The 22,071-nt window shown below is 39.8% G+C and overlaps 1 protein-coding gene and 1 long non-coding RNA gene across 3 annotated transcripts in view; one reads left to right on the top strand and one right to left on the bottom strand.

Annotated features, from left to right (window-relative positions):
- LOC131382873 (uncharacterized) overlaps positions 1-22,071 on the top strand; it is a 400,557-nt gene that overhangs the window by 43,392 nt on the left and 335,094 nt on the right. The window lies entirely within an intron of this gene.
- Positions 8,640-18,969, bottom strand: STEAP1 (STEAP family member 1). 2 transcript variants are annotated; one of them, XM_058435531.1, is made up of 6 exons: positions 18,895-18,964; positions 15,244-15,288; positions 13,573-13,687; positions 12,126-12,638; positions 11,364-11,528; positions 8,640-8,990 (listed from the first exon to the last, which is right to left on the bottom strand). In XM_058435531.1, the coding sequence occupies exons 3-6, from the start codon at positions 13,654-13,656 to the stop codon at positions 8,733-8,735; spliced, it is 1,020 nt and encodes a 339-aa protein (XP_058291514.1). In that variant the 5' UTR covers positions 13,657-13,687; positions 15,244-15,288; positions 18,895-18,964; the 3' UTR covers positions 8,640-8,732. The 2 variants fall into 2 exon arrangements, with proteins under 2 accessions (XP_058291514.1, XP_032617023.1); XM_032761132.2 differs by lacking the exon at positions 15,244-15,288 and having other exon boundaries at positions 18,895-18,969.

Here is a 22,071-nt window from a genome sequence, read left to right on the forward strand (position 1 = left end):
TTCTTGTAAATTTGTTTAAGTTCTTTGTAGATTCTGGATATTAGCCCGTTGTCAGATGGATAGATGGTAAACATTTTCTCCCATTCTTTAGGTTGCCTGTTCACTCTGATGATAGTTTCTTTTGCTTTGCAGAAGTTCTTTAGTTTAATTAGATCCCATTTGTCTATTTTGGCCTTTGATGTCTTTGCTTTTGGTGTTTTAGTCATGAAGTCCTTGCCCATGCCTATGTCCTGAATGGTATTGCCTAGGTTTTCTTCTAGGGTTTTTATGGTTTTAGGTCTTACGTTTAGGTCTTTAATCCATCTTGAGTTAATTTTTGTATAAGGCGTAAGGAAGGGATCCAGTTTCAGCTTTCTGCATATGGCTAGTCAGTTTTCCAAACACCATTTATTAAACAGGGTTTCCTTTCCCCATTCTTGTTTTTGTCAGATTTGTCAAAGATCAGATGGTTGTAGATATGCGGCATTATTTCTGAGGGCTCTGTTCTGTTCCATTGGTCTATATCTCTGTTTTGGTGCAAGTACCATGCTGTTTTGGTTACTGTAGCCTTGTAGTATAGTTTGAAGTCAGGTAGCGTGATGCCTCCAGCTTTATTCTTTTGGTTTAGAATTGTCTTGGCTATGTGGGCTCTTTTTTGGTGCCATATGAAACTTAAAGTAGTTTTATCCAATTCTGTGAAGAAAGTCAATGGTAGCTTGATGGGGATAGCATTAAATCTATAAATTACCTTGGACAATATGGTCATTTTCATGATGTTGATTCTTCCTATCCATGAGCATGGAATGTTTTTCCATTTGTTTTGTCCTCTCTTATTTCCTTAAGCAGTGGTTTGTAGTTGTCCTTGAAGAGGCCCTTCACATCTCTTGTAAGTTGGATTCCTAGATATTTTATTCTCTGTGAAGCAATTGTGAATGGGAGTTCACTCATTATTTGGCTCTCTGTTTGTCTGTTATTGGTGTATAAGAATGCTTGTGATTTTTGCACATTGATTTTGTCTCCTGAGACTTTGCTGAAGTTGCTTATCAGCTTAAGGAGATTTTGGGCTGAGACAATGGGGTTTTCTAAGTATACAATCATGTCATCTGCAAACAGAGACAATTTGACTTTCTCTTTTCCTAATTGAATACCGTTTATTTATTTCTCTTGCCTGATTGCCCTGGCCAGAATTTCCAATACCATGTTGAATAGGAGTGGTGAGAGTGGGCATCCTTGTCTTGTGCTGGTTTTCAAAGGGAATGCTTACAGCTTTTGCCCATTCAGTATGATATTGTCTGTGGGTTTTTCATAAATAGCTCTTATTATTTTGAGATACGTCCCATCAATACCTAGTTTATTGAGAGTTTTTAGCATGAAAGGCTGTTGAATTTTGTCGAAGGCCTTTTCTGCATCTGTTGAGATAATCATGTGGTTTTTGTAATTGGTTCTCTTTATATGATGTATTACATTTATTGATTTGTGTATGTTGAACCAGGCTTGCATCCTAGAGATGAAGCTGACTTGATCATGGTGGATAGGCTTTTTGATGTGCTGCTGGATTCAGTTTGTCAGTATTTTATTGAGGATTTTCGCATCAATATTCATCAAGGATATTGGCCTAAAATTTTCTTTTTTTGTTTTGTCTCTGCCAGGTTTTGGTATCAGGATGATGCTGGCCTCATAAAATGAGTTAGGGAGGAGTCCCTCTTTTTCTATTGATTGGAATAGTTTCAGAAGGAATGGTACCAGCTCCTCTTTGTACCTCTGGTAGAATTCGGCTGTGAATCTGTCTGGTCCTGGACTTCTTTTGGTTGGTAGGCTGTTAATTGCTGCCTCAATTTCAGAACTTGTTATTGGTCTATTCAGGGATTTGACTTCTTCCTGGTTTAGTCTTGGGTGGGTGTGTACGTCCAGGAACTTATCCATTTCTTCTAGATTTTCTGGTTTATTTGCATAGAGGAGTTTATAGTATTCTCTGATGGTAGTTTGGATTTCTGTGGGATCGGTGGTGATATCCCCTTTATCATTTTTTTATTGCGTGTATTTGATTCTTCTCTCTTTTCTTCTTTATTAGTCTGGCTAGCGGTCTATCTATTTTGTTGATCATTTCAAACAACCAGCTCCTGGATTCACTGATTTTTTGAAGGGTTTTTCGTGTCTCTATCTCCTTCAGTTCTGCTCTGATCTTAGTTATTTCTTGTCTTCTGCTACCTTTTGAATGTGTTTGCTCTTGCTTCTCTAGTTCTGTTAATTGCGATGTTAGGGTGTCAATTTTAGATCTTTCCTGCTTTCTCTTGTGGGCATTTAGTGCTAAAAATTTCCCTCTACACACTGCTTCTAATGTGTCCCAGAGATTCTGGTACATTGTGTGTTTGTTCTCGTTGGTTCCAAAGAACATCTTTATTTCTGCCTTCATTTCCTTATGTACCCAGTAGTCATTCAGGAACAGGTTGTTCAATTTCCATGTAGTTGTGTGGTTTTGAGTGAGTTTCTTAATCCTGAGTTCTAATTTGATTGCACTGTGGTCTGAGAGACTATTTGTTACGATTTCTGTTCTTTTACATTTGCTGAGGAGTGTTTTACTTCCAATTATGTGATCAGTTTTAGAATAAGTGTGATGTGGTGCTGAGAAGAATGTATATTCTGTTGATTTGGGGTGGAGAGTTCTGGCCATGCCTATTAGGTCTGCTTGGTCCAGAACTGAGTTCAAGTTCTGGATATCCTTGTTAATTTTCTGTCTCATTGATCTTTCTAATATTTACAGTGGGGTGTTAAAGTCTCCCACTATTATTGTGTGGTAGTCTAAATCTCTTTGTAGGTCTCTAAAATCTTGCTTTATGAATCTGGGTGGTCCTGTATTGGGTGTATATATATTTGGGATAGTTAGCTTTTCTTATAGCATTGATCCCTTTACCATTATGTAATGCCCTTGTCTCTCTTGATCTTCGTTGGTTTAAAGTCTGTTTTATCAGAGACTAGGATTGCAACCCCTGCTTTTTTTTTTTCCTTTCCATTTGCTTGGTAAATATTCCTGCATCCCTTTATTTTGAGCCTATGTGTGTCTTTGCATGTCAGATGGGGCTCCTGAATACAGCACACCAATGGGTCTTGACTCTTTATCCAATTTGCCAGTCTGTGTCTTTTAATTGAGGCATGTAGCCCATTTACATTTAAGGTTAATATTGTTATATGTCAATTTGATCCTGTCATTATGATGCCAGCTGGTTATTTTGCCCATTAGTTGATGCAGTTTCTTCCTAAAGTCAATGGTCTTTACAGTTGGTATGTTTTTGCAGTGGCTAGTACTGGTTGTTCCTTTCCATGTTTAGTGCTTCCTTCAGGAGCTCTTGTAAGGCAGGCTTGGTGGTGACAAAAATCTCTCAGCATTTGCTTGTCTGTAAAGGATTTTATTTCTCCTTCACTTATGAAGCTTAGTTTGGCTGGATATGAAATTCTGGATTGAAAATTCTTTTCTTTAAGAATGTTGAATATTGGCCCCCACTCTCTTCTGGCTTGTAGGGTTTCTGCTGAGAGATCTGCTATTAGTCTGATGTGCTTCCCTTTGTGGGTAACCCGACCTTTCTCTCTGGCTGTCCTTAACATTTTTTCCTTCATTTCAACCTTGATGAATCTGATGATTATGTGTCTTGGGGTTGCTCTTCTTGAGGAGTACCTTTATGGTGTTATCTGTATTTCCTGAATTTGAATGTTGGCCTGCCTTGCTAAGTTTGGGAGGTTCTCCTGGATAATATCCTGAAGTATGTTTCCCAATTTGGTTCCATTCTTCCCATCACTTTCAGATACCCCAGTCAAATGTAGATTTGGTCTTTTCACATAGTCCCATATTTTGTGAATGCTTTGTTCATTTCTTTTCACTCTTTTTTTCTCTCATCTTATCTTCTTGCTTTATTTCATTGAGTTGATCTTCAATCTCTGATATCCTTTCTTTCACTTGATTGATTTGGCTATTGATATTTGTGTATGCTTCACAAAGTTCTTGTGCCATGTTTTTCAGCTCCATCAGGTCATTTCTGTTCTTCTCTAAACTGGTTATTATAGTTAGTAATTTGTCTAAGCTTTTTTCAAGGTTCTTAGCTTCCTTGCATTGGGTTAGAACATGCTCCTTTAGCTTGGAGGAGTTTGTTACTACCTACTTTCTGAAGCCTACTTCTGTTAATTCGTCAAACTCATTCTCCGTCCAGTTTTTTTCCCTTGCTGGCGAGGAGTTTTGATCCTTTGGAGTAGAAGAAGTGTTCTGGTTTTTGGTATTTGCAGCCTTTTGGCGCTAGTTTCTCCCCATCTTTGTGGATTTATCTACCATTGGTCTTTGAAGTCGGTGGCCTTCAGATGGGGTCTCTGAGTAGACATCCTTTTTGTTGATGTTGATACTATTTGTTTCTGTTTGTTAGTTTTCCTTTTAATAGTCAGGTCCCTCTGCTGCAGGTCTGCTGGAGTTTGCTGGAGGTCAACTCCAGACCCTGTTTGCCTGGGTATCACTGGTGGAGGCTGCAGAACAGCAAAGATTGCTGCCTGTTCCTTCCTCTGGAAGCTTTATCACAGAGGGGCACCTCCCAGATGCCAGCCAGGGCTCTCCTGTATGAGGTGTCTGTCAGCCCCTACTGGGAGGTGTCTCCCAGTCAAGATACACCAGGGTCAGGGACCCACTTGAGGAGGTAGTCTGTCCCTTATCAGAGCTCTAACGCTGTGCTGGGAGAACCACTGCTCTCTTCAGAGCTGCCAGGCAGGGATGTTTAAGTCTGCTGAAGCTGCACCCACAACAACCCCTTTCCCCAGGTACTCTGTCCCAGGGGGATGGGGGTTTTATCTCTAAGTCCCTGACTGGGGCTGCTGCCTTTTTTTCAGAAGTGCCCTGCCCGGAGAGGAGGGAATCTAGAGAGGCAGTCTGGCCTCAGTGGCCTTGCTGAGCTGCAGTGGGCTCTGCCCAGTTCGAACTTCCCTGCAGCTTTGTTTACGCTATGAGGGTAAAACCGCCTAGTCAAGCCCACTAATGGCAGATCCCCCTCCCCCCAACAAGGTCGAGCCTCCCTCGAGCTCAGACTGCTCTGCTGGCAGCGAGAATTTCAAGCCAGTGGATCTTAGCTTGCTGGGCTCTGTGGGGGTGGGACCCGCCAAGCCAGACCACTTGGCTCCCTGGCTTCAGCCCCCTTTCCACAGAAGTGAACGGTTCTGTCTCATGGGTGTTCCAGGTGCCACTGGGGCATGAAACAAATCTCTGTGGCTAGCTTGGTGTCTGCCCAAACAGCCGCCCAGTTTTGTGCTGGAAACCCAGGGTCCTATTGGCATAGGCACCGGAGGGAATCTCCTGGTCTGCGGGTTGTGAAGAACATGGGAAAAGCATAGTATCTGGGCCGGTGTGCACAGTACAATTCCTAATGGCTTCCCTTGGCTAGGAGAGGGAGTTCTCTGACCTTTGTGCTTCCCTGGTGAGGTGACGCCCCACCCTGCTTCGGCTCGCCCTCCCTGGGCTTCACCCACTGTCTAACCAGTCCCAATAGGATGAACCGGGTACCTCAGTTGGAAATGCAGAAATCACCTACCTCCTGCATGGATCTTGCTGGGAGCTGCACACCAGAGCTGTTACTATTCGGCCTTCTTGCCAGCAGTCTCAGATTCCACGCTTAATAGGCCATAATTTCTTATAGGCTTCTTTAGACATGTAGTCTATGATCTGAAAAATCACATCAGAATCAGATATTTCTTTTTTGTTGCCATAAAACATTAAATGTAACTCATTAAATAGTAAATATCTCATTTTAACTTTTTTTTTTAAACCAAAGATAATAAAATCTGTATTGAGCAAATCTTTAAAGAAAATAAACCACAGGTGGACTCATTTTGTTCGGGAAGGAGAGCTCTGCTTGGAGAAGGAAGGCACTGGGCTCACAGCCAGCTGTTTTCTAGGCGCTGTTCCTTCTACTCCAGGAGGACCCTGTGCATGTTATAGCATAGTGACACTCATATCTATGTTCATATCTATAATTATCCAGATATAAGTGTGTTGACCATGTCAAAAGTTTTATTTAAAAATCACCCTTTCAAAGGAGCAGGAAAAATACCTTTTCCTTTCCACTTCCCAAACTGTATGTCTTTCATAATTATATTTGTGTACCCTGAATCTAAAAAAACACACTGCGTTCCTTAACAACTGAGATGATTGTAAACAGCATACAATGTACAGAGCACACACTCTGTTTTTGTTTTGGTTAAAATATCTGCTCCTTCTGTGGAATTTTTCTATCCTGTTTAATGGTATCACTCTTAAGTTATCCAAGCTAAAAGAATCCTAGAAGCTCTACCCTAAATGCCTTCCTCCCCCTTGTTCCTCATATTCTGTTGTTCGTGAATGACTAGAACTTCTATCTTCCTATCATATTTCATTAGCTCTCTTCTTTTATCTTCTTCTCTGTAATGACCTTCATTTGGAAATTTATTGTCTCTGCCCTGGGATATTGCAGTTGTCTCCTTAAATATTTTTGTTGTTTCCTAACTTGTCTTCACCCTTTGCCCCTCATCATCAAATTAATCTCCTGGATAGTCTACAGATAGATATTTTTAGAATGGAAATCTGATGTTTAGTGCCTAAAATAATGTTTAGGAGCTCCCGAATAATGTTTAGCTCCTATTTAAAGTTTTCAGTGGCTTCCCTACTCCCTAAAGGGCAAAACCCAAACTTAGTTTCATGTCATACAATGACCTTGACCTATCTATCCTTTGTCTATATGTAATCTGGTATTTCTTTCACATATTCTGTTGCAGCCCCTCTAAGCTAGGTCTTCCAACACATCACATTACACCCTGCCCTCCCATTCTGAGGAACTTTTACATACACAATACCCAGCTCAAATAGTTTATTTTTTTCTGGCTCAACCTTATACTTTCCTGACTTTGCTCTTGTAAACAGAACCGGTCATTTCTTCCTAAGTGATGCCAGTATATTTAGAACCCATTGGTGTACTAAAATTTGTCTTCCCCATGACTGTGAGTAGAGACTGTATCATTTCTATCTTGATATATCCTCTGTTTAGCACTGACCTGGCATATGGAATATGTTCTATAGATGTTGGCGAAGTGAGTAAAAGAAAATTCAAGCTTATACCAGAACATTATAATTGTTCTTTTAAAGACATCATTTATTGTTTTATTTGGCTCATAACAATATTACCCAACCATTGTAAAAACTTCAGAAAAGCTACAAGGAGTGAATGGTTTAGTTCTTATCAATCTTTGAGTAAAAATGGAATCTAGATGTTTTCTGCCTTGCTTTTAAGACCCTTGTTGATTCCCTTTCTCTTATAACTAGGAATCCTCAAAAAAGTATATTCTGTGTTTCAGAATAGGCCTGTTGTTGCTTGTTACCATGGCTAACAAAGATAGGGCTCCCACAATCAAGCCAGAACTTGGCTATTGTCCCTGAAATCCTCACTGAGGTGCCACTTCACCTGCAAACAGTTCCAAGCTGCAGCCTCTATGTCTTGGTACTAGCAAGGTTGAAACTTGATTTCTCCTTCTCAGTACTGGAGATGCTGACACTTTGCCATGCAGGTGAGACTATGGTACTTGAATGCTGCATCTCAGAGCTGGTTGATCAGACATGTGTCATGTTTAATTAAGTGGTCCCATAGTATGTTGTTCCCTTGGTGAATCTGGTTTGCAATTCTAGAGTCCTAGATTTCTTTTTCTTTTATGCTTAGTTTTTCCTCAAGGGCACTCTTGTCTGCCCTGGCTCCAGTTCAGAATTGCTGCTCTCAACTCCTTTCTTCACTGCCTGCAAATATATCTCTGTATGTCTGAACTCCAATAATGCAGAGTTCAAATTTGTGCCCAAGGAGGTTCCTTATCCCCCATGTAATAATGAACAATCATCCTTTGCAATACAACAAAAAATAGAAAAACTAGACTCCACTTACTGAATAGCCTGTTTTTCCTAATTTGCACCATTAGCTTTATTGTCTTTAATAATAAATGGCTCAGCACTATGAAAGATAAAGCTTGTGATTACTTTTGCTAATTATGAAAAACCTCTGAAGCAAACAGTTGAGTTAGCAAGTCCTGACAGCTAATGTATAGTTAGCTAATATATAGTTTGTTCTTTCAGGAAATGTTATACTTTTACCAATGCATTAAAGTAAGTTAAACTGAATTGTACATGACTCAGGTGGAAATTACTGAATTTGCTTTTTTCTCCTGGATAGCCTGAGTTTCATTTTGCCTGGCTGGTATCTGATATTACTGTGCTGCTTTACTTGTATAGACATAGTCTGAGTGTTTTTGGAGATAAGTGTTCCATGAGTTAAACCTGGGTACTCATGGTTAAAACTTCATGGTTAAAGACAAATGAAAGTTCTTTAACAATCGTAAATAAATGCTTATTACGCTTTTGTTGTAGATTCAGATAAAATTATCTTTTCATAGCTAATGATACCTGTATAATGGGTAGCAACAACTGGTATTTCAAAGCCCTTGATTATTTATAATGCTACATAATCTGACAAATCAGATGTGATTTTTTTGTCATGCTTACTTTTATCATAGAGAACGTGCTAGATATTCATATTAAAAAGTTTTTTTTGCTTTGAATAAAATCTGCAAGGAAATATAAATATTTCAAACTCATCACACGTATACAAAGAGAAACATCAAGATCCTTGAATAATCATTTTATTAACAAATACAAACTTGAAATGTTGGTGATAAAATATATCAATATTGAACAAAAATGTGTGTAAACAGTACTTCTACAACTGGGAAGATATCTCAGTTTTGTTAATTTTGGTGACGTCTTCCCAACCATGTCTAATCTTCAGTATCTTCTTCCTCAAGCATGGCAGGAATAGTATGCTTTTAAATATCAGGACAACAATTGGAAGGAAAACAGCTATCATAAAAGTTGGAGGTGTATACCATACAAATTGTTTTATATCTATCCACTTATTCCAGGCAAAAATCAATGCGTGTATTGTGCCCAGTAGAAGGGAAACAATTCCTAGCTTGCTCTGCAAAAGAAAAACAAAATTGGTGAAGATTGGTTCAATAAGAGTTTATCCCATCCTACCTCATCTGAATATGCTCTGTTGCTTGGAAATCCTTTATCTATGATTGTTTTCCTATCACATTTCTCAACAATGTCCATTCACATATTTCTACTCTTTTCGCCTGTCCTCCTCACCTTACTTTTGGGTAATTTCTTGTCTCCAAGCTACCTAAGTGAACAAAATTCACAGCCTTTCTTTGAAGGCAGGTGATCAAAAACTTTGTCTACTCTTTCTCCACCATTTTGTTCATCCCCTTATGATATTTATTTTTTGTGCTTTGTCTCTTGTGTATTTGTCTTAATTCTGCTTATCACAAGATACCTAAAATCAGGGACTGAGTCTCACTTATAACAGGATCCCTGCAGAATCAACACAATGATTTGCACATTTTAGATGCTCAATTAAATATAGGTAGATTGACTGAAGATTATAGCAAAAATCAATTTGACTTCAGTGATCTTTATCAATTGTGAAGGCGACTAATGTGATTCACTCTGATTTTGATAAATGAATAATGAAGTGAATGAACTTGGCTTATGTTTTTAAAAAATCAAATATTCTGATAACATGGAAATAATATGAACAATTTTTTCAATGTCTGCACAAAATAGAGAGATCCAGAGATGTGATGAAACATTTCAGCTTGCATTGGGATGCTTTGTCACTACACAAATAAAGTTGCTTAAAAATAGTTGTTCACCTAGGTAATCTTAACAGTGTTCTGACAATACCTCTTTTATATGACTTCTGACCTCTATTCACTTTACTGGAAATGGTCATTAGCCTGCCAGAACAAATCTAACTCACAATTATTCAGGCGCATTCTTAAGTCCCAGTGAATACAATCAAATAGCTAAGTTTACGTTTTCAGATATGGATCTCCAAGGTAACTTGTAGTGTAACCAGTTCTCAGATTTTAAGTGAAACATTTCTAGGTTACTAGTTGAAAAATACATGTCATTGGTTGAAAATTAATTTTACCAAATGTGTATTGTATACTTATTATGGGCTAGGTATTGTGCATATAGTAGAATAGGCTCAGTTGTCAAGACGCAGTCTTAAATTCCTAATGAAGTCTAAAAAGCAGTGTTCATCATATGTGTAACAGGCAGAGCAATGTGTGAAGAAAGCTATTTAATGAGGACCAAAGAACTCCAATGGCTATCAGGCTGAACCTACAAAATTAGGAAATTCTGTGAGAATGTGGTACCAACTCTAAGCCACACTGGACTAATTCAGATGGAGGCATACTTTCCAGCCTAATCAGATGCCTAATAAAAGTGTTGGAGTATACGTGTGGACATGTAGAAGGGATAGTTGGGAATGTCTGACCTTGTGGAAATTTCCAAAGATGTCTACCCATAAAAGGTAATTGGCAGTGTTTATGACTGAATTAAATTTAGTCCTTTGAATCTTGTCAGACAAGGATCCCAGAGTGATTCTGGCACATCACTCTTCTTATGGATAATCTACCACCAGAAGATAAACCTCAGTAAATCTGAGATCGTTTTAAAATTCCAAGAATATTTAGAAACTTCAAGTGAGTAAGTATATAAAATGTAAGCTGGGAAAAGCAGCGTTTGAAATGAGATACTAGAATATCTTTGGTAGATAAAAACTCTATTATTTCAAGGAGAGAGTTTTTGTTTCTGGAAAGTGCTAAGCTGTGTAACATAAAAGGCATTACTAAATTCAGGTGACAGGTAAAAGAATATTTTTATTTTTTAAGAACTTATAAACCATGCATATTGGATTCCTAAAATATCACATGAGATGGGTAGCAAATTGTCTAACAAGTTTCGAATATTAGAATGAGCAGGCTGAGCGTGGTGGCTCACGACTGTCATCCCAGCACTTTGGGAGGCCGAGGTGGGCGGATCATTTGAGGTCAGGAGATTGAGACCAGCCTGGCCAACATGGGGAAACCCTATCTCTACTAAAAATACAAAAATTAGTTGGGCATGGTGATGGGTGCCTGTAATCCCAGCTACTCAGGAGGCTGAGGCAGGAGAATCGCCTGAACCCAGAGGCGCAGGTTGCAGTGAGCCGAGATCGTGCCACTGTACTCCAGCGTGGGCTACAGAGCGAGACTTTATCTTAAAAAAAAAAAAAAAAAAGAATATTTTAATGCCTTTTATTTATGTCTAGGAAACACTTGTCCTAATTAGAAGCAATAGGGAAAACAACAGGAGAGCACATTATTAATTGGAACAAGTACAAGATCTTTGCTGTTGAAAAACATTTGTTATTTTTTATGGGGTAAAGTCAACATATTCTATATCATAAATACAAAAAGAAGATTTACCTCTTAGGGTTATTTTATATATTACTTACCTGAATATAGTGAAATTCTCTCCATGTCAAAGAGTCACTCACAGATGGAATAGATGTCACAGCCAACAGAGCCAGTATTGCCAGTCCCACAATTCCCAGAGACACATAAATCTCCATTCTCCAAACATCATGCTCAATCCAGGCATCTTCTTTATTTTGTTGGACCTACCAGAAGGTAAGTAAAGAAAGAAGAAATGCAAACAACAGTTATTTCCTGAATGTGAATCTCCTTCTACACTCTTCCCTGTGTCTACTATGAAGCCCTGATAACAGGTCTCCACAAATTTATGACTTTTTCTTTCTTTTCTTTTTGTTGCATTCCTCTAAGACAAATGACATAGGCGCTATCACTTTTTTTCTTGAATGCAACATTTCCATAATCTATTAACTTTCTAATAATTATTTGATGGTTTACTTGGATAGAACTGTAATGTGCATGCATATGTGGTAAACAAGGAGAACAACAATATTAAAAAGTAATCTTGTGAGGGTGGTAGAAGTTTGAAATATGGCCTTGTCCATGAACAAAATGTTTCTTATTTGCTAAAGTTGTACCTTATTTTCAGCTTAAAAAACATTTCTCAATATAAAACCGACTGACAACCAAGCCCTAGTGAAATTATAATAAAAATTTTAAAATAGATGACTTTTTCAACACAGAGTTTCAACAGGGTTGGGGTATTGATATTACAATGAGAAATGATTAATTTGTTAGGTGACTTAGACTTTTTATTAGTAACAGTGTCAACATTGTCATCTTACCTGTTGATATGCCCAGTTTAGCAACTTGTATCTGTAGGATCGCCTCATTGGGTAAGACAGACTATAAATTGCATGCAGTACAGCAAAAAAGAAACTGAGAAGCCCAAACTGCTTTCTTGTTAACATCCACTTATCCAACCAATGTGGAAACTTCTTATACTTGGTTCCGTTATGAAGTTGGACAATTGCTGCTATCACACCTGGCAGGTAAACCAATGCCAAGAGAGTGATGGAAACCACTGGCAAGACTTTGTTGATGACCAGGATTGGAATTTTATAAAAATATTGTTGATGGGAAGTTGCTAAAGGGTGAATTACTTCCCTCAGAAGAGTGTAAAGAAAAGTCAGAGATGCTATAATAGCAGCTATTTTAATTGGCAAGTGCCATTGTGGAAAGAGTTCCTGTGTGTGCTGAAGTTCTGAAGGGCAGTCAAATTCATCAGCATGGGCTGTTCGGTGCAAATGCAAAAGCACAGGTCTTTTTAGCGTGCTAGTCTCTCCCATGTCCTTATGCTACAAAGGAAAGAAAATAAACATCTTAAAATTGAACAAAACAATGGGATATCTCTTGAACTAATTACTTATTGCTCAGTCATTGTGCTTCTCATTGAATAAGGGCATTCAGAATCTTGCTTTTGAATACTGGTTAGTTGAAGATAGCATAGTCTATGTGGCACTGAAAGGCTTTTGTCTTTAGGACAAAGAAATACATGCTTCAGACAGGTAAGACAGTTAACTTGAAAAATGAAATTAATTCATTTTATGCACACTGTTACTTTTATAAAGTATATGCTTGTAATTTATTAATTGCTTTTCCCTATTAAAATTATTAAGATTAAATAAATAATTTCTGCTAAAACTTCCATTGAGATAATTTGGAAGTTTGGAACCAAAATTTTCTGCCACTTTTTCAGTCAAAAAGTGTAGTAAGAAACACTTAATCCTGTGTTTGACCAAAAGTGGAACAAGTGATTCTTATCCAAAAGTAGATTTATTTGGTTATACAGTGAATCATCAATTTACTAGATGATCTCTTGGTAAGCTGCCATTGTGTCTATGACAAAAATGCTTGCTTACAAAATTACTGTTATATGGGCATTGATGACATTTTTTTTTTTAACTTAGAACTATAGACTGTTAGAAAGAATTGGAAGGGCCTTGGGGATGATCTGGTCCAAGGCTTTCATGGTATAAATAAACTAAGACCCCAGATTTTCAGTAACTTATTCAAGGTTATTCAGCTAAATCCCTGACAATCAGTGAAGATACTATTTCTCTCACATATGCTACTCTGTCCTTCACAGTATCAGTGACAGTAATCCAAGTCCAGATATCAGCAGACTAGGGTGAAAAATCACTTTCATAACACTAGGAGATACAGAATGGCATCTGAATTATGTTTAAAGATGTAAATTATTATTTATTATTGTTATTATTAATATTTTACCAAATAATCATCTTCTTCTAAATTTCTCCTAGGCTTTATTTTCCAAAGTTCTTCTTGGTTTGTGATGTCTTTTCTGCTTTCCATTTATTCTATAAAATAGTTTGGCTTCAGCCACCTGTGAAAATAAAAATATTTACTTTCATGTCTATTCTACTCATGATGTGAATGTTTGAGGTAACAATATAAAAAATTTACTTGCTTAAAGACTAGAGTGGCAGATAAAGTACAATAAAAATTCAAATAGTGACTGACTTATACATTTAACTTCATATTATAATCTGTAAGAGTTTCAAACCAATGCCCTCTTATCAACAGTAACTGCTCTTCTTTATCCACTTATTTGTTCAATGAATAACCCAGGTGCCTGTATGGATTACAAAGGGTCAGATGCTGCCTTTTACTTTAGGAAGATTTAATTTCAGGTTTCCATCTGGAGGAAAGCCAACTCCTTTCAATGGCAAATATAATTAGGAATGCATTATATTGAGAGTAATAATGTCATCAATGGAGGCTGGAGGTAGCTGATATAAGATTTATGTTTAACAGAATTTTGGGGTTGACACTGGAGTAAGAGGTTGGTCCTTGTTTGGAAGATGTGAATTGCTAGTATGTTTCCAGTGGGAATGGTGAGTTGTGCCAAATTAATGATGTGCCCAGTCTTCTGGTCAACCCTGTGGAAAACAACTTTTCAAATTTCTCACTTGATAAAAGAATCTTTTCCTTAGCAAACTCACAGATTCTCATCCAGGATTGGTGTAACATTTTTTAGGGAAAGGAAACATATGTCACAGTATTATTCATTGTTTTTATTAGTTCTGAATTTATTTCCAGAGGAACACATCTTCAATTTACACTTTATGAAATTCAATGAGAAAAACAGATTAGATATATGACAATTTGATTGACAGAAAATATCCCAAGTGTTTCTGAATTTTAGACCACGTGTAGTACTTTTTTAGGTGGAAAGCTGTTTCCAGGAATAGTTTAAAATACAGTGATGTGTCACATAACATTTTGGTCAACGACTGACTGCATATGTAACAGTGGTCCCATAAGATTATAATGGAGCAAAAAAATTCCTATTGCCTAGTATTTACAATACTATACTTTTTATTATTATTGTGAAGTGTACTCCTTCTACTTACAAAAAAAGAGCTAACTGTAAACAGCCCTAGGCAGGTCCTTCAGGAGGTCTTCCAGAAGAAGGCATTGTTATCATAGAAGATGGCAGCTCCATGCCCGTTACTGCCCTTGAAGACCTTCCAGTGGGACAAGATGTAGAGGTGGAAGACAGTGATACTGATGATCCTGACCCTGGGTAGGCCTAGGCTAATGTGTGTGTTTGTGCCTTAGTTTCAACAAAAAAGTCTAAAAAGAAAACAAAAATAGAAATAGAAAAAAAGCTTAAGGAGTAAGTATATAAACAAAGAAAATATTTTGTATGGCTGTACAATGTGACTATATTTTAAGCTAAGTGTTATTACAAGAGAGTAAGAACAATAAGTTAATAAAGTAAAAATGTTACAGTAAGCTAAAGTTAATTTATTATTAAAGAAAAAATTTTTCAATAAATGTAGGGTAGCCTTAGTGTACAGCATTTATAAAGTCTATAGTAGTGTACAGTAATGTCCCAGGCCTTTACATTCACTCACTACTCACTCACTGACTCACCCAGAGCAACTTCCAGTTCTGCAAGTTCCATTCATAGTAAGCGTCCTGTACAAATATACAATTTTTTATCTTTTATATGATATATGTATGTTTACTATACCTTTTCTATATTCAGATACACAAATACTTACTATTGTGTTTCAACTGCCCACAGTATTCAGCATAGTAACACGCTATACAGATTAGTAGCCTAGGAGCAATAGACTATACCATCTAGCCTAAGCATGTAGGAGGCTGTACCATCTAAGTTTATGTAAGTACACTCTATGATGTTTCCTCAACAATGAAATCCCACCTTACAATGAACTTCTCAGAATGTATCCTGTCATGAAGAGGCATGACTGTTCTTAAAACATTCTCCAAGTTTTAAAGGTTTAACCATAACAAAGAATAAAGAGTTGCTTTTACATATGCCAACATTTACTTTGTTGAGGCACTCTTGGAATATTTTCCAGATATTATCTATTTCAAAATTACAAAACATTCATGATGAAGATATTTGTTGTTTTAGTTTGCCCACATTCTTTTCAGATTTAAAACATTTCCTCCATTTGGAGAAATGCCCCTCCTCTCTCCAATGTGGTTTTGGGAGGTTGCGCAAAATAGTAACGCTCATTCCCTGGTCACAGAAGTGAGTATATGACTCAGGCCTGGGCAGTCAGTTTCCTGTTCTCCCATTGACTGGCTTAGCGATGGCACAGAACCCTACTTAAACCATGGTAATTCTCTGATATTTATATATGGAAGTGGAAGAGAGAGATGAGATGTCTTTAACATTTTGTTAAGATAGGACAGTATAAGCCTGCCATGCTTTTTTCTCCATGCTCTAAGAAGGAAGATGTTTTCATTAGAAAAGAAGAAAGCCAACACGGAAGCAGAACAAGAAGCAGAGAAAGATACAGAAGAGTCCTGGTGGCATATTTCAGTATTTAGAGTCCCTGAGACTAGATCCTGAATTTTTCAGTTAGACAGTCAACACATTCCCTTTTTTTTTGGTTTAAGTTAGTGTAATTTGGGTGTTCACCACTGGCATGTAAAAGAATTCTGAGTAAAGCATATGCCAATCATCAAGTATTTATGAACCCAACTCTGTGACCAACATTAAAGAGGAAAAATAGAAATGACACTCATGCCTGCTCTGGAGGAAATGACACTTTATCTTCTTAAGAAGCATTATTCCAAGTCATTTGGTGACTTAACCAAATGTATTAGGCTGTTCTCGCAATGCTATAAAGAAATACCTGAGACTGGGTAATTATTATAAAGAAAGAAGATTTAATTGGCTCATGGTTCCATAGGCTGTAAAGGAAGCATGGCAACATCTACTTCTGGGGAGGCCTCAGAGGGCTTATAGTCATGGCGGAAGGTGAAGTGGGAGCAGGGGTCTTACATTATCACAGTGGTCCCCAACCTTTTTGGCACCAGGGACTGGTTTCCTAGAAAACAATTTTTCCAAGTAGGGGAAGGGGGATAGGGTTTCGAGGTGTAACTGTTCCACCTCAGATCATCAGGCAATAGTTAGATTCTCATAAGGAGCACACAACCTAGAACCCTTGCATGTGCAGTTTGCAATAGGGTTCGTGCACTTACGAGAATCTAATGCCACCGTTCATCTGACAGGAGGTGGAGCTCAGTCAGTAATGCTCGCTGGCCTGCCACTCCCCTCCTGCTATGCAGCCCAGTTCCTAACAGGCAGTGGCCTGTTGGCCACAGACTGACTGATAACAGTCTGCGGCCAGGGGGTTGGGGACTCCTGCACTAACGTGACAACAGCACCAAGGGGGAATGGTGTTAAACCATGAGAAACTGCTCCCATGGTCCAATCACCTCCCACCAGACCCCAGCTCCCGCACTGGGGGTTGCATTTCAACATGAGATATGAGGGGGAGACACAGCTCCAAACCATATCACCAACATAATAGTTTGTGGGGTGGGGGAAGGAGGTGCTAGGAATGGAAATGTCACCTACTATAATCAAATATAAGAAATAATTCGCTATGTTTAGAAGATCTTTTAACTTTGAGAGTTGCAGGATGGTAAGGATGCTAACAAATCCACCTACATTTATTCAATATGAATTCATTAACTATATTGTGAACAACAATGTAATGCAGGAGGAATGCAAAGTTAAATGAGATAAAGCCTCTGCTCTGAAAAACCTTGAGGTCTAGGAGAGAAGGCAGGCATTTCAACTGCATGGTCAAGCGATGTATCCTAGAGGAGGATAAAGTTTTATAGGCAGATGGTGGCACGGGAAGGGAAGTAGAGGAAAAGGCTCAGCGCTGTCTTCTAGACCCAGTCCTGGGGGTAGCTAGCAGGTTGGCAGTGTTTGCTGACTGATGGCGACTACAAACGGAGTCTGGGTGGAAAACCAGAGTGGCCCTGGAGAGTTACCCAGCCATTTGTCTGCATGGTAAGGAGACCACACTCAAGAGCAATGCCAAGGAAAAGCCCATGACAGTGAGGAAGCTTGTTGACTGTGTGGCCCACAGTCAACTCTATGCCCATAAGCCAGGAAAATAAACTATGAGTCAAATAAATTTGTTGGTTTCCATCAGACATTAACCAAAATGTAATTTAAGTTCTACAGTAAAATCTTTTCATAAAAAGAAAAATAACAGAAAACAACCTAGTGTTAAAATGTTAGGAACTCCAGAATTCGACCCAAAGTTCTCTTTCACTCCCATTTAAAAAAGTGAAGCGTATTTCTAATGCGACTGCTGTTTTGCTGTACCAGGATGGCTGCCCTGGTGTTCCTAAATGTTGGCACAGCCCAACTGACTCATGTATATGTCCCACAGTTCAGAATATGAAGAAACCCAATGACTGGAATACACTGTGGGTTGCATTGCATTTCCAACCTTTTGTACTTTAAAGTGCACACTTGTTTTACATTTAACTAAGTGAAGTCGAGTTTTTTGTTTTTTTTCACTGGGCTGTTTTTCTTTTTAAGCATTGCTTTCCCTCTGTGCTTAACATTCATGTTAAATGAATAACCTTTTATTACACGTCAGGATGTGGAGGGAAATGTATTTTACAAAAGTAGCAAAATAAGAAATTTGGAACTGTACAAAAAATTTATGTCTACAAACTCCTTCCAGTGGATTTGACCAGAATTACATATTTAAAGCCTTGATTGACTATTTCGGAGGGAACCTGAACCCCACCCAGATCCTGAAAGAGTAGGGCCAGTGTTCTAAGGACTAAAAATGAAAACCTCTGTTACCAGGAAACCCGAATACGAGAAGTAGCACGATTTTAAGTACTGTGCACCAGTCATTCGTCAATGCACAGCAAACTCTGGCCACTTTGCCACGTTAAAAAACTTGCCATCAAAATCCAACCTGAGCACAAACTTAATAATCTATCACAACCTTAAGCCCCTAGCGAAAAGAGTTCCTGTGAGTCCCTGGCTTCCCCCAACCCCCGGCCCGGCCACAACCCAGCTGGGCTGGAAGGCAGCGCGCCCCAGAGCCGCGCGTAAGGGGAGAATTGAGCAGCGCTCGCCCAGGAGGGCCGCCGTCCAGGTCACGAGAAGGCATGCGACCCGCTACACCCCTCCCAAGACTGGGAGCCGGCGCCCAGCCTTGCAGGGACACGCGGGCGGACTAGAGGAGCAAGCGGCCAGTGAGAACGATTCAAGGGACTCACCCACTCCTCGCCGTAGCTTGACCGTGAGTCTCGGCTGCCGCGGCTGCCCCGAGGTGCCGGCCCCACGCGGAGCCTCCAGGCCTGCTGCAGGCCCCGCCTCCTTGTCAGTTGCGCGTCCAGCGCCACCTGTTGGCGCCGGGCGTCCGCAGGGTTCGGGACCGTCCTCGGAGGCTAACACTCCCCAAGTCGCACTCCGGCCTCTCCCAGTTTCCTCTCAAATGCCCTCTGCCCTGCCCTTGAGGTCCGTTCCGCGCCCTCCAACCCCTCGCCTTTTGTTTAATCTCCACTAAGGAACGTTTGTGCATTTCTCTAGAGCAGTGGTTCTCAGACTTTAGCGTGTATAAGATTTCCCGGGGGCTTATTAAAACACCGATTGTTGGGCTGTCCACCCACAGTTTCCGGTTCAGTATGTCTGGGATGGGGTCTGAGATTCTCATTTCTAACAAGTTCCCATGAGATACGGAAGCATTCCCAGATCACACTTTGAGATAGACCGTTTAGAGCTTACAAACCCTCCCACACGTTAGCTTATTTATTTTTATTTCATTTTATTTTATTTTTTTTGAGACGGAGTCTCAGTCTGTTGCCCAGGCTGGAGTGCGGTGGCGCGATCTTGGCTCACTGCAACCTCCGGCCCCAGGTTCAAGCGACTCTCCTGCCTCAGCCTCCCGAGTAGCTGGGATTACAGGCGCCTGCCACTGTGCGCGGCTAATTTTTGTATTTTTAGTAGAGACGGGGTTTCACCATCTTGGCCAGGCTGGTCCTGAACTCCTGACCTCGTGATCCACCCGCCTCGGCCTCCCAAAGTGCTGAGATTACAGGCGTGAGCCACCGCGCCCAGCCACCTTATTTAAAACCTAACAGCCGGTCCTGAGGTGGCTGTGATTGACAGTTTGAGGAATCCGAAGCTGAATTTCTGAGAGTGACTTGCTCCCTGAATTGTTCAAATTGTGTACCTTTAATCGCACAAACCCTGCTCCTCAGCCGAAAAAAAACCCCTTAAACCCTATGTTTACTCCGTCCCTCCCTTCCTTGCCTCAGCTTTTAAGTGCAGCTTCCCATATCCTAGCTCAATGAAGTATTCCAAACCTAAAGTAAAGTTAACTGTTAATATTCCAAAGTTTTAGAAAAAGACAACTTGAGCAGGGGATTTACTTCTCCCTGTTGGAACCAGCCTCAAGATAGTGTCTGAGACATGAATTGCAAAATTCTGGAGATTTGGTATACAACATTCTCAGGACTAAGCTGAGTAGAAAACACAAAGGAAAATAAATGCGCAACCACATTTTCCATGATTGTTTTTTATTCACTGCTAGGGCACCGAAGCCTGTTCATTTTTTAATATAAATATTTTCTGTAGTCACTGACTTTCCATGGATTAAATTTTAAAGCCCTTTGAAGATTAAATTACCGTGGACTGCCACCTTGTGGTAGAAATAGAATCTTACACCTGTTGTTTCTAGTGAAACTAGAAAATAATTTAAAAGTTTTAGAAAAAAAATCTGTGTAATCTTTGTATGTGTAGCACAGACTACAAAGAATTAAGACTTTTTAACTATCTAAGCATTGTTGAGTTTTAAAAATGATCATGGGTATTAAATGGTCAGACAAAACGATATGCTCTTATTGTTTAACATTTGGTAGAACAAAGGTCATTCTCTTTTTCACAATCTATTTTCCATATGAAAAGGGCAAAGAGTTATTATTGTGTTAACATAATAATATGTGTTGATATGAATATGGCTATATAGCAAGCTGCACTTAAAGCTGCTTTTCCTTTTCTAATTAAAACAGTTAAAATCAAGCCCCAAATATTTTTGTTTTATAATTAGACTTTAGCAATTTTGTTTCTGCACTTCTTATAAAAGTTTTTTTTGCCCAATATTTTAGTGTGGAGAATAAATAGAGTATGTTCCAAAGTAAAATGATTAAAAGTGTGAGATTATTTATCAATTAGTTTGTAGATATTATAAAAGCAACACAATATACGATTAAGAAAAGCATGTTACTAAAAAGCTTTTATTGAGTTGCCAGGAGTTAGTATCATAGATGAACTATCTGCAATTTTTGCATACAAATAACCTGTAATTTGAGGTATGAGATAAAGAAAAAAAATTTTTTTAGTGGGGGCGGGTAATACAATGCCAGAGCATCTCAGAATGCTGAGTCAGCCTCTTTAGCACATACTTTTAAAAACAAGTGTGGTTTGTGGAAAGCCACATTATGCTATTGCAAATGTTGAAAGGCAAGTTGCTAGTTTTGCTGTGACTCTAAACAACTAGAGGATTTAAAATGGGAGTTCAACCATGAGTTACAAATAAATTTGGATCTTTCAGAATACTCTGTAATAAACTTAAACTATAGTGAGAGCACATATTAACATAATGGACCTCGGTGTTATTTGAGGTCAAATACTAAACTGGTGACTTCATAATAACATGCTGTGGAGAAAATATAATTTAGAATCCATGAGTATTTTTGCCTGACAAATAAGCAACCTGATCTTAGAACCTGATGAGACGACCATTTTAAAAGTAAATGACCTTCCTTCCTTCCTCCCTCCCTCCCTTCCTTCCTTCCTCCCTCCCTTCCTTCCTCTTTTCTTCCCTCTGGGGCCCAGGCTACAGTACTCTCGGCTCGCTGCAGACTCCCTGCGGCCGGCTCCCGTGATTCTCCTGCCCTGGCCTGCGGGCTGCCTGGGATTGCCGGCGCGCGCCACCACCCCTCCCTGGTTTTTCTCCTTTAGCTGGAGGCGCGGTTTCGCCATGTCGGCCAGGCTGGTCTCCAGCTCCTGACCTCCGGTGGTCTGCCCGCCTCGGCCTCTAGAGGTGCTGGGACTGCAGACGGAGTCTCGCTCACTCGGTGCTCGGTGTTGCCCCGGCTGCAGTGCGGTGGCGTGGTCTGGGCTCGCTGCAGCCTCCGCCTCCCAGCCGCCTGCCTTGGCCTCTCAGGGTGCTGGGATTGCAGCCTCTGCTCGGCCGCCGCCCCGTCTGGGAGGTGGGGAGCGTCTCTGCCTGGCCGCCCATCGTCTGGGTTATGAGGAGCTCCTCTGCCCGGCCGCCCCGTCTGGGAGGTGAGGAGCGCCTCTCCAGCCGCCACCCCATCTAGGAAGTGAGGAGCGTCTCTGCCCAGCCGCCCATCGTCTGGGATGTGAGGAGCGCCTCTGCCTGGCTGCCC

The sequence above is a fragment of the Hylobates moloch genome, unplaced genomic scaffold (assembly GCF_009828535.3).
Source record: "Hylobates moloch isolate HMO894 unplaced genomic scaffold, HMol_V3 SCAFFOLD_1, whole genome shotgun sequence".
In the NCBI taxonomy this organism is placed as follows: Eukaryota; Metazoa; Chordata; class Mammalia; order Primates; family Hylobatidae; genus Hylobates; species Hylobates moloch.